This window comes from Chamaea fasciata, unplaced genomic scaffold (genome assembly GCF_029207755.1).
Source record: "Chamaea fasciata isolate MVZ Bird 193981 ecotype frontalis unplaced genomic scaffold, bChaFas1.0.hap1 SCAF_20, whole genome shotgun sequence".
Classification (NCBI taxonomy): domain Eukaryota; kingdom Metazoa; phylum Chordata; class Aves; order Passeriformes; family Sylviidae; genus Chamaea; species Chamaea fasciata.
This window is the reverse complement of record NW_027094105.1, coordinates 9,924,407-9,939,573: the sequence shown is the minus strand read 5'-3', so window position 1 is coordinate 9,939,573 and position 15,167 is coordinate 9,924,407. Positions and strand designations below refer to the sequence as shown.

General features: G+C 49.3%; 1 protein-coding gene across 8 annotated transcripts in view; it reads left to right on the top strand.

Annotated features, from left to right (window-relative positions):
- Positions 1 to 15,167, top strand: part of DENND1A (DENN domain containing 1A) — a 149,031-nt gene that overhangs the window by 49,631 nt on the left and 84,233 nt on the right. For all 8 annotated transcript variants that reach the window (XM_066201358.1, XM_066201354.1, XM_066201357.1 and 5 more), the window contains exon 6: positions 14,812 to 14,881. In XM_066201358.1, the coding sequence (XP_066057455.1) occupies positions 14,812 to 14,881 (70 nt within the window). The remainder of the gene's footprint in view (positions 1 to 14,811; positions 14,882 to 15,167) is intronic.

The window sequence follows — 15,167 nt, the reverse complement described above, 5'->3', positions numbered from 1 at the left end:
TCCCGCTGTCCAGTCCCGCTGTCCCGTCCCGCTGTCCCAGTCCCGCTGTCCCGTCCCGCTGTCCCAGTCCCGCTGTCCCGGTCCCGCTGTCCAGTCCCGCTGTCCCGTCCCGCTGTCCCAGTCCCGCTGTCCCGGTCCCGCTGTCCCAGTCCCGCTGTCCCGTCCCGCTGTCCCAGTCCCGCTGTCCCGGTCCCGCTGTCCAGTCCCGCTGTCCCGTCCCGCTGTCCCAGTCCCGCTGTCCCGGTCCCGCTGTCCAGTCCCGCTGTCCCGGTCCCGCTGTCCCAGTCCCGCTGTCCCGGTCCCGCTGTCCAGTCCCGCTGTCCCGGTCCCGCTGTCCCAGTCCCGCTGTCCCGTCCCGCTGTCCCGGTCCCGCTGTCCAGTCCCGCTGTCCCGGTCCCGCTGTCCCGTCCCGCTGTCCAGTCCCGCTGTCCCAGTCCCGCTGTCCCAGTCCCGCTGTCCCGGTCCCGCTGTCCCGGTCCCGCTGTCCCGTCCCGCTGTCCCCGCTGTTGTCGCTCGGGGTGACTCTGCGGGGCCCGGCTGTGACCCCGAGCGGCTGCGCTGCGGCGGCCGCGCCAGCAGAGGGCGCGCGGGGGCGCAGGTACGGCCCAGGTGAGGGACAGCGCCCGGAGGGGCTGGGGGTGAGCCCAGGTGAGGGGCAGACCCCACTGGAGTGAGCCCAGGTGAGGGGCAGACCCCACTGGGGTGAGCCCAGGTGAGGGGCAGACCCCACTGGGGTGAGCCCAGGTGAGGGGCAGACCCCACTGGGGTGAGCCCAGGTGAGGGACAGACCCCACTGGGGTGAGCCCAGGTGAGGGGCAGACCCCACTGGGGTGAGCCCAGGTGAGGGGCAGACCCCACTGGGGTGAGCCCAGGTGAGGGACAGACCCCACTGAGGTGAGCCCAGGTGAGGGGCAGACCCCACTGGGGTGAGCCCAGGTGAGGGACAGACCCCACTGGGGTGAGCCCAGGTGAGGGGCAGAGCCCCAGTGGTGAGCCCAGGTGAGGGGCAGACCCCACTGGGGTGAGCCCAGGTGAGGGACAGACCCCACTGAGGTGAGCCCAGGTGAGGGGCAGACCCCACTGGGGTGAGCCCAGGTGAGGGACAGACCCCACTGGGGTGAGCCCAGGTGAGGGGCAGAGCCCCAGTGGTGAGCCCAGGTGAGGGGCACAACCCGCTGGGTTTGGGTTCTGAGCCCAGGTGAGTTCTCATGGCACACACACATGTCCCTGGCACACACCCACGTGTCCCAGGGAAACTGGAATTCCAGACTACCTTTTTCAGTGAAATATGGTACGAAACTTAAAATGTGCTTTTGAATTGTTTTCTTTACAGTAGAGTAAGAGGTGATGTCCACTCATCAAAATCTGTGTTCTAATTTGGGAATTTCGCACCCAAATGTCTTTTCTTTCTAAGACTTCATTTAAGGATTTCAGCTGCAAAGGGATAAATCCCAATAGCTATACATCAAGAGACTGAATTTTTATTGTTTCACTCTAATTTTTCATCAGATTTCACGTGGGCTTTTGGGGGAGAAAAGTGTAGGTAGTTCTGGATTTAGTGAAGAGCTCTGGTCTTTTATTCAAAAAGAAAACAAAAGCAAACCCAAGTTTGTGTAGTTTTGCTTTGGTTCACAAACTTCCTGGGCAAAGTTACTGGTTTGCGAAGGTCCCATGTGCAACTGAATTGAACTGAATTTGAAGTTTTTGTTGGGTTATTCAGGTTTTGTACCCAAACTGAAATCATTCTTTTGAAGTGAAATGCAGAAACATTTGTGTGGAAATCCCTCTCGGCCAAAATAGCTGAGCTCTGCACCACTCTTTTTCTAAGATAAAAAGAAATGAATCCATAATAGTTTGTGACAGATGGCAGAAAATGTAACTAACTGAATGTGATTCTGTATGGAGTTATTTGAGGTTTTTGGTGTGATTTGTTGTGAGTTCCTCTCCTCCCCCCTTTCCTTCCCTTTGATTGCAGTCTTTGTCCATTTATTCTTAGGACAGAATAAGATTTCTGAGCAGGGGCCTCTCTTGTGGTGCAAAGTGAGAATTGTTTTTAATTGAGCAGAAACATGTGGAAGGATCAGGAATATCTCAAGGGATTACAGAAAAATTCCAAATTTGTACTACTTACAGCTTGTGTTTAGAGCGGGGTCTGCTGGGAATAAATGTTAGTTAGTGTGACCTGTGACCTTAAAAACTGTTGACATGGATTTCAGCCAGAAACTGGCCACAGAACTCCTTTGTTAGGCTCATTCATAGCTCCTTGAAAACTCCAGTCAGTGAAAGTTGCCAGCTCAAATCTAAGGAAAGCAGAGCCCTTTTTCTCTCCCCCCCCTTTTTTTTTCTTTCTTTCTTTCTTTTTTTTTTTTTTTCTTTTTTTTTCTTTCTTTTTTTTTTTTTTTCCCATGCTTTGGAAACAGTGGCCGCCCCTTAACCAGCAAGACTTCTTTAATAGGGCTGCAGGGCCGGGCCCTGATTGGAACTGACAGCTTCCTGGCCCGGGCGTGCCAACTGGCAGGGCCCTGGGCCATGGGACAGACACACAGACACACAGACAGACACACAGACAGCGCCGGGGCTGCGCTGCCCAGAGCCGCGGGCAGCCCTGCAGCCCCCCGGGGCCGACCCCGCAGCCCTGCAGGGATGGGGACCGACCCCACAGCCCTATGGGACCGACCCCGCAGCCCTGCAGGGATGGGGACCGACCCCACAGCCCTATGGGACCGACCCCACAGCCCTGCAGGGAGAGGGACTGACCCCACAGCCCTATGGGACCGACCCCACAGCCCTGCAGGGATGGGGACCGACCGCACAGCCCTATGGGACCGACCCCACAGCCCTGCAGAGATGGGGACTGACCCCACAGCCCTATGGGACCGACCCCACAGCCCTGCAGGGATGGGGACCGACCCCACAGCACTACTGGGACCGACCCCACAGCCCTGCAGGGAGAGGGACTGACCCCACAGCCCTATGGGACCGACCCCACAGCCCTGCAGGGATGGGGACCGACCCCACAGCACTACTGGGACCGACCCCACAGCCCTGCAGGGATGGGGACTGACCCCACAGCCCTATGGGACCGACCCCACAGCCCTGCAGGGATGGGGACCGACCCCACAGCACTACTGGGACCGACCCCACAGCCCTGCAGGGAGAGGGACTGACCCCACAGCCCTATGGGACCGACCCCACAGCCCTGCAGGGATGGGGACCGACCCCACAGCCCTATGGGACCGACCCCACAGCCCTGCAGGGATGGGGACCGACCCCACAGCCCTATGGGACCGACCCCACAGCCCTGCAGGGAGAGGGACTGACCCCACAGCCCTATGGGACCGACCCCACAGCCCTGCAGGGATGGGGACCGACCGCACAGCCCTATGGGACCGACCCTACAGCCCTGCAGGGATGGGGACCGACCCCACAGCCCTATGGGACCGACCCCACAGCCCTGCAGGGATGGGGACCGACCGCACAGCCCTATGGGACCGACCCCACAGCCCTGCAGGGATGGGGACCGACCGCACAGCCCTATGGGACCGACCCCACAGCCCTGCAGGGATGGGGACCGACCGCACAGCCCTATGGGACCGACCCCACAGCCCTGCAGGGAGAGGGACTGACCCCACAGCCCTATGGGACCGACCCCACAGCCCTGCAGGGAGAGGGACCGACCCCACAGCCCTATGGGACCGACCCCACAGCCCTGCAGGGAGAGGGACTGACCCCACAGCCTGCTGACAGGGATTGCTGGGGACAGTCCAGCCCCACAGGCCTGCTGGGGGCAAAAATCCCAGCCCCACAGCCCTGCCGGTAGCTACTCTGGGGGAGGAGATCGGGGGTTTGTGGTGGGGCTTGTTTTATAGTAATTGTCCTGTTGTCTCCCAGAATCTTCACTTTTCATTGATTTGGCCAAAATCAATGTTTTGTTTCCATATGTATCTATATGATTCTTTGAAGCCTTGCAGAAGACGTTTGGTAATGGCTGGAAATGCTTGGAACACTTTTTGGACAGTCTGTTTGGTCCTTGAGGTGTATCGACCCTGGAATCCCTGTTCTACTTAAAATGCTTGGGAGATGAAAGCAAACGGCAAACTGCCTCTGTTAGACATGGCAAAGGCCACAAAATGCATGTATAAATCATGGGCAATTTGATCTCTGATTCAACACTACAACAGAGTTGTACCTAATGAAAATGTTGCTCTTGAGCCTCTGATGTCTTCACGGATTTTTTTTTTCATTATTATTTTTAGCAGTGGCTTCAGCAGTTGCTCTGACAGTCAGTGGGAGCTGGAGAGCAGAGATCGCTCAGTTCCTTGGCATGGGCCTTGCAGAGGAAAGAGGAGAGGGCCGGCAGGACTCGGAGCCGCCGCCTGACCTTCTTTGACAGGGACTGGAGTTTGTTACAAGCTCTAGCTGTGGCAAACCGGGGCGACTTGCCGTGCTGGGTGACAGGAAATTGAGCTGAAGTGGCTCAGAAAATGTGCGAACGCCCCGAGGGCGTGTGCAGGGCCGGAGGGGCTCCGGGTGCTGCAGGCATTCTGCCTTAACTTGACATGTTTATAAAACAGTTTACATCGCAAAAGTTTAGGGTTTTTACCCCTGCTGATTGGCTTAAACAGACACGGGCTCTTATTTTCAGTTGCTTGTCAGAATATATATGGAAAAGTGATGAACCTAGTGAAGAGGGAGCTTGACATCAATTAAATTTAGCTATCTGCTTTGTGTTTCTTCTTCCTGATACGCTGTCTCCAGTATAGCTTTTCTAAACTTCCTGTGGTTTCTCCATTATTGTCCTTACAAGTTTTACGAGATAGCGATGAGCTGTTTGAAACTACTGTTCCAGGAAAAGAAGAATAGAATTTTGTATTACATCTACTCATTTGTTGTTTTCCATTTTCACCTCTGCCATTAACCATTCTGTAGAGTCTAGAAACTTCTTCCAGAGGGCCTGTAAGGCCTAGTATCTTCTCTTACTCAAGCATCTTTAAATAAGATAATAGTAATTTAAATAAGCTAATAATGCCTTATGACTGGAGCAGGGGATTTGAAATCTCTGCTGCAGAAGCTTTACTCTGTGCGATCAGCTGGTGATGTTTAAGCCAGAAGATCTCCTCTGTTCCTGTCATTTTTTTCTCTTTCTGTCCACTAGAAACAGAAATTATTTATTTCCATCTAGTGAGTTTGAAGCTTTATCTGCAGGCATGGCTGGCTGCACTCAGATGCTGAGTTCATAAGAAGTTATTTGGGTGATATTAGGAAGATGTTTTTTCCCCTCAGAACACCTAGATTAACCAGACTGCTCATGGGTGATACAGCCATAAGCTCTACAAAAACACCTGGTATGTCCTGGGAAGTACTGATATTGGAAATGAATATTAAAAGTCAAATTTTCAATAGTCAAACTTTAGTCTCTGCCCACTTGTAGATCACAGGTTGCAAAGAATGCCCGTACGGTGCTTGGCGTTGCAGTGAAGATGCTGATTTTGTGTTTCCCTGTGTATGTGCGCATACACATCATTATTCTTAGCTGAAAGTTGAAGTGTTGTCCTTTAACACTGGTGCTTATTTATTTCTTTGTTGATTCTGGTACCAAGGCCGAGCTGTGTGCTTGCATGAATGTTGTAGTGGGCTGAAGTTATCCCACTTGTGAGTTAGGAGCAGGCAGAAGTAGAGGGAGTTGTTTACAGGAGCCCATGGATTCTGCCTTTCTGTGGAAGCATTCAGGCAGCAAGGCCTGCACAGTCTGTTTGGCACAGTAGCTGCTCTCAGCTGGCCCCGTGCCCTCCTGCTGTTAGGCAGGGCAGAGGATGTGCCAGATCCCGCCTTGTGCCGGAGCAGAGCCTGCCTGCAAATCTGCTTGTAGTTAGCCTGGGGCCTTTTGGCAGCACTCTACAGCCCATTGATTTAGTTGCAATCCCTTTTCCTTAATATTTTCCATCTGGCCAACAATGACCTGTAACGACAGACACAAAACAGAGTTTGAATTATGAGCAGCGTAATTGTGCAAATGCTTCCAAACCTCGCTCTAGAACCCGCACCGATGGGCGCCGCGCCCGCAGGGGTTTGTTCCTCAGGGCTGTGCTAAAGGAGAAGCCTTGGAGCTCTCCACTTCCAGCTCTGGCCCAGAGAGATGTGCCTTCCAGTTAAACTGAGTGTGTTCCAGTCTTGCCTTTCCTTGCTTTGGTCCTGAGCTGGGGGAGCTCCTGCAGCTTCCTCACGCTCCCCTGCGCACAGTGCCAGGGCCAAACCCTCCCCAGTGAGAGAGGGACCCTGGAGCGGGGCAGGAGCGTGGGTATGGAAACACTCCAGCACACGCAGCAACAGCTTTGGGGCCTTGCACTGGCAGGGATGTTGTGAGCTCCCACCTGCAGCTGTGCTTTCCAGAGCTGGGCTGCTTGTCAGAATTACTGCTTCCATTACTGTGATCCCAAACACTTCCAATCTTCTGTGTCTCTCAAGTCTGTATCCTTGAGGAAAATCTGTGAACTCACTTGCGCAGTTCCACGCGTTCCAGGGAATACTGATTTAACTGACTTTTAGTAAATGTGAGGAATGGTGAAGCTGCGTCACGGAAAGTTTATTGCAGATTTTGTTGAAGCTTTAATCCTGACTGCAAGTCAAAACACTTTCGTAAAATATCGGTGAGAAGGATCACAACAAAAATGTCAAGTGTTAGTAACGTATCACTACTGGTGCAACTGGGTAAAGCTGATAGTACTGCATTCAGTCCAGCTCCTTCACTGGTCTTGCCTTCTGACCAGAAACCAATTTTACTTAATTAATTAGGCCTTCATGTCACGCCTTCCTTCGTTGCTGAACAACTGTAACAGAAGTAATTAAATCATGTCACTTTTTATTACCTTTGGCCCTGGCTGACTGGCTTGGAAACTTCATCTTAGAGCTAATACAAACTGAATTAGTGCATCACCTTGGGGAAAAGCCCCTCCCTGGCATCAAAAAGGCAGGGAGGAAGCAGTTAAAGTACAAGATGGATAGATCCTCTCTTCCACAAATGGATCACTTTTGGGCTGCTGTCTGAAGGCTTACAAATGCATCTGTCAGGAGCGAGAGCATCCTGTCCCTGCTGACAGATGTGTACAACATTCCCAAAGAGATTACATGGCAACTTCCTCCTTCAAAACGGGAGCTGTGGCAGAGCCCTCGGGTTATGCAGAGGTAATTGGAGACGCTGGGGCTGCTCGAGAGGTGGAACTGCCCAGAAAAGCTGCTTGAGTAACTTGTGCGTGTTGTTCCAATAGGAGCCGTGATCCAGGCACTGTACTCACGGGAGAGGGGCTTTGTGTGGCTGCCTAGAGGCAGAGTTCCCTGGCCTACGCAGGGAGCCCGAATAAAGCCCCTCCTTTGTAACCCCGGCTGTTGATGAACGTGCTTGATAGGGGGCAGATCTTCCTCCTGCACTAACTGTCCTCAGTGGGGTTTAGAATTTATTAGTATTAGGGTATTCAGAGAATTAAATGATTGTGGGGAGCTTCCTGCTTTAATCATTTGCTCAAGCTGGTGGTTAGACAAGAAGTCTCATAAATAAAAATTGGGCTTGCTGGCCAGGAAATGGCCCAGAAAGACTTTTCTGTTAATTAATGTGCCATGCATTTTCAGGAATTCTGTGGGTAGGTCCATCAGTGGTGGTATTTCTGCAGGTGAAGATCAAGTACTGTCATTTTGTGTGCTTGTTTTTACACCTGAATGTTTGCTGCGAATCCTGAACCATTGTACACGGTGGTCATAAAAAACCTGAGCTCAAATATCAGACTTGATCTTTGTAGCCTTCCTGTTGACACCTTGCTCTGCGAGTGCTTGTTTGCTGTAAGTAAGGTGATTTTTACATGCCTAGCTAGCCCAGTTCCTTGCATTCTCAAATCACCAGTTGCCAGTACCACAGCGCTGACACAATCATGAATTTTTCACTTGGCTCTTTCAGCTCTGCTTGGGTCTGAGTTTAACTTTCATGACTTCCTACCAACTTTGCTTATTATTAGGAGCCGTGTGTACTCCCTCTGAGCATGTGAATATTTCTTCACTGTGATGAGGCTCCCTCCCTGTGAAGGGAACTGTAAAACCTCTTGCTTCACTTCACTTTGTTTCTTGCCAGTAGGGACCACAAGTGGTTTGGGGAATGCAAAGAGAGGTACATGAAATTGATTTCTCCTCTCTTACTGCAGTATCCTCATTCCCTGTCCCTAAGTCCTCTCTAGCTAATTTGCCAAAACGCGAGGATTCACCATCGTGCCTCAGAACTCACACACAGGTATCACAAATACACACCTGATGCTCAGCTTTGACTTTTCAATATGTGGCAAATCCCTTCAGCAGCCGAGCACAGGGGAGGCGTGTCAAATTCTCCTGTACGAGGCAAAGCGTCGCAGGGTCCCCAGGCAGGTGCCCAGGAGAGCCCCTGTGCTGCAAAACCCAGGCCTTTGTGAGCAGTTAGGCCTTTATCAATTACACAGCTTTAAACCAGAGCAAACACAACTCAACCGAGCACCGCACGCCACGATGTGAACGTGTAACGCTTATATAACTTGTTTCTCTATCTCTAATTCAGCTGAGTCACTTTCCCCTAGTTCTCTTCTACTTAGCCAAAGTAGCAGGTCTGAGCCGTGGTTTTAAGAGTAACAAGGCCCTTATTTTATAAGGCATTACCTATATGCAACATTTTCCTTCCCTTCAGGAATTTATCTGCACTACAGATGGTGCCACAAGCTCTGTCCCAGAGTGGCTTTGGAGCTCGCTGCAGCACGTGCCAGAGCACAGGGCCTGGTGGCTGGGAGGGAGCACTTTTGATTTGTGATAAAAAGTTCATAATGCTGCTGAAATTTCAGCTGAAACTTAGTACTAGAGGGCATAGCTTGACAAGCACATATGATTGGAGTCAGTAATGAAAAGGAGCTGTTTCTCTGGTCAAGGAAAAAGGGTTAATTTGCATTGGGATGAAAAGGCTGTTCAGGATCTACTATTTCAACCTGTGATAGACTTAACAGCAGGCTTTGATCCTCAAATGAAATGTGATGGATTTCAACTGATGCCAGATGTCTCAAACCTAGTGGGATCTCTGATTGTCTGCCACATCTAGAATTCTCTCTTCCAGCACTTTCATGTGTGCTTTTAAACGTGGTTTGAGAAGAGAGATTCCTTGACAAGCTAAGCCTTTGGAATCCTCTCTCTGTATTGTCACTTCGGTGGGGATCTTGAGGCTCTCGTGCTGTCTGGTGCATCCTGCTTTTTGAAATCCAGCTTCACGTGCCAAACTGCTCTAACTCCTTCATAACCAATTTTTTTTTTAAGGTCCAAATAATTTAGAGCCAGTATTTACAGAAATTCCACAGTGCAGCTGCACTGGGCTCTTTTTCCCCCGCAGGGTCTTGGAGTGAGCACAAGGAGCCCGGGGGAGGGTGACAGCGTTGTCCCACTCAGCCTGCAGTGCCGTGTCCGTGTCCCAGTTAGGTGGCAGGGCACGAACAGAAGCCGCTCTGAACGGGCATCGGGAGCTGCCCTGGCACTCCTTAGCTCGGCTAAAATCTAAAATTGTTGCATCATAACTCTCCGTGTTGCAGTTTCGTGGCTCCCTGTTGGCTTTCAGCTGCCTTGAGCTTCTCTGGGAGCTGCAGCTCCAGGGCCCTGGGAGCTCTTGGGGAAGGGCTGGGCTCAGTGCTGGCATTTAGGGAATTTGGGGAGGCTTTGTGTGAAGGACTTGCTGGAACTTCTCAGACGTGGTCACATTGTGCAGGAAAACAGGAAAGGGAATGTTTTAATTGGTGTTGTTAATACACAACGGCAAGTCAGCAAAGTAAGCGCTTGCTGTTGACAATTATCTATTGAGATGCCCCGTAAGAGGAGATCCAAACTGTGGGGTTTAGTACTTCTGAAATGTGTCCGCGAGTCATGCTTAAGCTGCATAACTGGGAACTGAATCACGGAATGATCCCTCATGGGCAGTAATCAAAGGGAAGTTTGGACAGGATCGGGGGAAATGCAGGCAGACAAGAGCTGTGGGAGCGAGGAGAGGCAAGGGTGCAGCTGGCTTTGTGCACTGGCAGGGGCGCTTGCAGTGGGGCAGGTCTGACACACAGGCAGAGCCGAAATAAAGAGAGAAATACAAAGCTGATGTTCAAAGGAGGCTGTTGGCTGCTCCCGGGGAAGGTAAGGCGGCATCTCATCCTCATGCACAGGGGTTGCTATGGAGATTTGGGGTGTCTGGGCTTAAGCTCCCAAGTGTGAGAAGGTGTCAATAGACCGAGTCTAGAGCAGAGAATAACGAGGCACCGAGGTCCATGAGGTGTAGGGAAGACCCCGGAACACAGGAACAGCTGAAGTGAGAATTTAGCCTACGGAAATTCCCAGATGAGCCCAGACATGCCTTGGTTCTTTCAAATGCATTTTGTAAAGACGCTGGAAACACTGGGTGACGGAAGGAAAAGCAGGTGGGGAAAAGATTTTAAGTGTGTATTCCTGCAAGGAAAATAATGGCATGTGAAGAGTCATCCCTCTCTTGAGCAGAGAAATGGGATTAGTTTTAAAAATTTGTAGTTTAATGTCATTTTACTTCATCTTAACTGTTAAAAATTAGGGGAAATTTAGAAATAATTAAAAAAAGAAATGAATACTTTTAATGAAGGGAAGGAAAAGGTACTTTGGTAATGTGTTTTTGCTATTTGAAATCATGTTTGCATAGAACCCCTGAAGAGTGTTGTGGCCTGGCAGACATAACTTAGTTCATCATTAGAGCCATTACTGACCTAAAATAGAACGTGATTCCATGCTTAGGAATAATGCTGGCTGGGGGCAGAATCATTAGTTGCCAGGTACAGGAGGGTGGAAAGAAGCAGTACTGGGTTTGAGTTTAAATTGCAGAGTTTTATCTTTAAATGCAAGAGGTCCTAAGATAACAAGTCACCAAGAGACTGGGGTAAGTTTTGATATGTTTTCCATCCTTGCATTTTTTCACACACAATGTTGGGATTGCCCGCAAAGATCTGAGTTCCTGCTGAGGAGCTGTCATTTGTCCTGCGGGAGTTGACGGGCGCTGGGAGTCAGAAATGTGTTCTGCTTTACCAGGAGCCTTCACTGGGTTCCTACACTGAAATGAAAAATGGCAGTAATAATAATAATAATAATAATAATAATAATAATAATAATGATAAGTAGCAATTCCATCTCTTTTTTCAATCTGCTGAATCTTCCTTGGGATTTTCAGCTCTCTCCTAACTGTGCTGGAGTTCTGCTCTTGGTTGCAGTGGAGGGGACACAGGAGAGGAGCAGCTGCCCGTGTGGCACGGGTCACTCCTGTTGCAGTGTCACCCTGCTGGGCTCCACGGTGACATCACTGCCACAGCCAAGGACCTGGGCTCAGTGGGGGGATTGTTGTTTGTTATTATCTGTTCTTCAGAGTCCGTGAACTGAGGCACTGGGTGTTTTAGTGGCACATGCAGGAGTAGTGCTGGCAGAAGATGCATTTGGCCTGAATTTCCTCTTCCTTACACTTCTGTCAGTGAAGTTAGTGATGATGTGTCTATAGTTCATATAATAATGAGGTCATGATTGTATTCTGTGTTCTAGGTCACTGTAGATTATTGTGCTGAGGAAAAAGGTCAAGATTTGGGAACTCCATGAAACCAATCCTGGCTAATACAGACAGATTTTGTAAGCCTGTCACCACAGAGAAGTGTGCCCATCTGCAAAATGGAAATGACTGTTCTGTTTTGCAAGGGAGATGGCAGTTGGTTATGCTGTTATCAAAATATATATAGTATGTGTTATAAATAAATACGTGTTAAAAATTCCACTTCTGATCTGTGTGAATGGAAGGAGTAAAAGTTATGTGTGCCTGCAACTCAGTCTAGGAGGAGATGCTGCATGATCTGTGTTGATGTCAGGCTGGTTACTGAGTCCCAGTAATTTCAGAGGAGAGCTGTACCCGAGTGCAGCTCAGCCTGGGCACGGCCCGGGAGCTGCTCTGCTGCTCCGGGAATTGGCAGCCAAGGTGGGACTTCACGGCTCCAGAGGACACCAGAGGTGCCACAGGTACCCTTCCACAGGTGGCTCTGCTTTTTCACCGTGTCAGCGCACCAGTAAATGCAATGTTGGAGCCGGCAGTGTTAAACGTGAGCTTTGTAAACAGTTGCTATGGTAATTGGCAAATCTTCATAAATCATTTGAAAAGGTCCCCGTTGCCACTGGGGTTTGCTGCTGCTGCACTGGAACATGGAGTGTTTTTGCTGACAAGGTTCCCAAACCCTGGAGTGCTCCCTGGAGGTTGGGTTTGATGAGTTCAGCATTCACAGGTTGGGTATCCTGCTACTGCATCCTCCTTCCTGGTTGCCTGCTACAAATAACCCTGGAAAAATCTCTCCTTTTTGTCTTCACCGGAGAGTCACCTCTGTAGCAGCAAGCAGAAAGCTAAACAAGACCAGAGATTTCAGGCTGCCCCTCTGTTTTTGTTTGCTGTGCAGCCCCAGGTGCCGTGTGCTGGCTGGCCCTTTGAAGTGCAGCCCTGCTGGGTGCTGTGCCGTCCCCGCGGCCCTGCGGCTGCTGCGGCCGCTCCCGGGGCTCTGGGCAATCTCACCGCGGAGCGCTTCCCTTCCTTTGCTTAACCTCTGACCCGTGAAAACAAGAGTTAATCAAAACTTCTGAGGTAGCTAAGAGGAAGGGGAAGTGTTTGGTTACAAATTAAATATGAGCAAGTCATAAGCCATAAATCTTCCGTAGCGCTACCAGTTGTGCCACTTAAGGTCCGCGCGGCGCAGAAGGTTTGGGGTTATAAACCCAGCCTGTGTTTCTTTGGAGGGCTGTTTAAAGGCTGCCTGGAGGATTTGCTTTCTATCAGAAAAAAAAAAAAAATCCACGATTTTTCCTTTTGGCAGACATCTAGAAACAAATTCAGATAACTTTATTTCTTGGGGGGTTTTTTAGATGTTTTTTCAACTTTGATCACGGTTTGGTCTAATGAAAGCAGAGCTGTTTTATTCTTGAGTAGTCAACACATGGATTAAGTGATGAAGTAAGAGTATTGAAGGTGGCAGGATAAGTTATCCTTCTAATGTATCCAGAGATTTTGGGACGAGAGGGATCCTGAACTGTGTGGTGACAGTGGAGCGGGGTGAAAAGTGAAGTGAGATCGTTGGCACAGTTTGCACAATGTTGTGGTGGGTTTGTCTTCGTTTGTCTTGCCCCTCTCTTGAGCCAGAGCCACACAGATCCCCATGCGTTGTGGAGGGATGAGTTCTGCTTCAAATACCAGCTCATTCCCTCAGATCCCAAACTGTGACGCTGTCCTCAAAATGGGACATTATTCTCAAAACAGAAAAAGAAGCAGTTATGATGAGATGCTAACCCATCATTCGGAAAACGAGGAGGAGTGAATGTTAAAAAAAGGACAATAGGTTCATCAGAGGATACTGGGGAAGAGGAGGGGAAGCCAGGGAGTCAGAAGTGTAGCAGAAATGGGGCTGTCTGTTTCTCTGGGGGGCGTGCTGGTGTTTTGACATTGTGTGAATATGAGGCGTATCTGGGCTATTTTTATTGGAATCACAGAGGCTCTTTCCTAGGTGCCAAGTAAAAAATTTAAAATCGGTGCTGAGTGAAAAATCTACAAGACATGACACGCAGACATTAGAAGCACAGCACTGGTTTTAAGGATTCTCATTTCAACTCTGGAAATGTATTTTTCTGGCCAAGTCCCTGAGCGATTAGGTAGAACTTTTAATGGTGCCCCCGTGGAAGCAGCTTTGGTTTCCCACTGCCAGGGAGCTTGCTGCCTTCCTGCTTTTCTGCCTTCTCAAACTTTTGATAGATGCCTTGCACGGATTTGTTTACCAGGTTCTTAATCTCTACTTAGCAGATATGTTTGGAGAGGATTTCTTGTTGCTCCTGTAATGGCTTTTAACTCTGCTGAAGTTTATTTAACTAAACAGAAAGAAAGAAACTTATCTTCCACCTAATCCTTCCGGATTGTTTACAATATAATGTCAAACTTAAATGCTGTTTAAAGTGGTAATTGTCTGTCTTTCTGCCCTATCCGAATACACACTTCGTAAAGATGTTTAGAGCGTATTAATTTAAACGATAATGCTGTCATATAACATGAAAAGTTAAGTTGCTTATCAGTATATTTTGATAAGCTACTTACATTTTACAGTAGCATTTGCAGGCTTCAAACAAACGCTAATGATGGAGTGCCAGTCACTTTGTCTGTCTCATAGAGAGCTTCTCACCTCATCTATCACCAGAGCTGCACAGCCAGGGACCACAGGGCACTGCATTCCTTACAGCTGTCAGGATGTAGTCATATTTTATAGAAACTTTAAATCCTGTCTAACTGTATCAAAATAGAATCCATTTGCTTCAGAAAGCAGCTGTGATTAGGGAGCATCAGGGAGTGCATCTCTGACTGGTTTTGCATTCACCACAGCCGAGGGAAGTTCCTCACTGGTGTTGGGAGAGCGATGGAAATAAAGAACCGTGCCACTAAAACAGGGCACAGACTCCTACCAAAGCTGCAGTGAGAAGGGACATCCTCACTGTCTTACTTTGTGGAATGGACATGTAAAGGAAATTAAAAAGATGTGGTTTTTCTGCATGTTTCCCTTTTAATTTTGTTTCTTCTTTTGGAAGTTGAGTGCATGTGCTGAAGGTGAAGTTTCTGTTTGACTGAAGCAAGGGCCTGGCTACATACAGTGATGGAAAGAGATTTTAAAACAAAAACTGAGATACTAATTGTTCAATTTTAAGAGTCCACTTGTATTAGGATTCAAAACCAAAATAACTGTCTTTTCTTTTTTTTTTTTTCAGTTACCTCCCGTGGTTTGAAGTCTTTTATAAACTACTCAATGTCTTGGCAGATTATTCAGCAAAAGGACAGGTATTATTCTACAATACTGACCCTCCTTTTCCTATCCCAGTATCAAATGAGTGAGGGTGAGAGGATGAAAGGAGCTGTTTGAAGAAGTGCTTCTATCAGAGATGGCCATGTGAATTATTAATCTGTATGATGCAGTGATACAGAAGATCATATTCAGCTTGGCAAGTGCCTCTGAAAAATAAATACACATTTAATGACGTTTTTGGAAAAGATAAAGCGCGAGCCTGTGGCTGTGGATCCTGCCCATGTCCCTGCAGTCACCCGTGCTGGCCTTCCTGACTCCTCA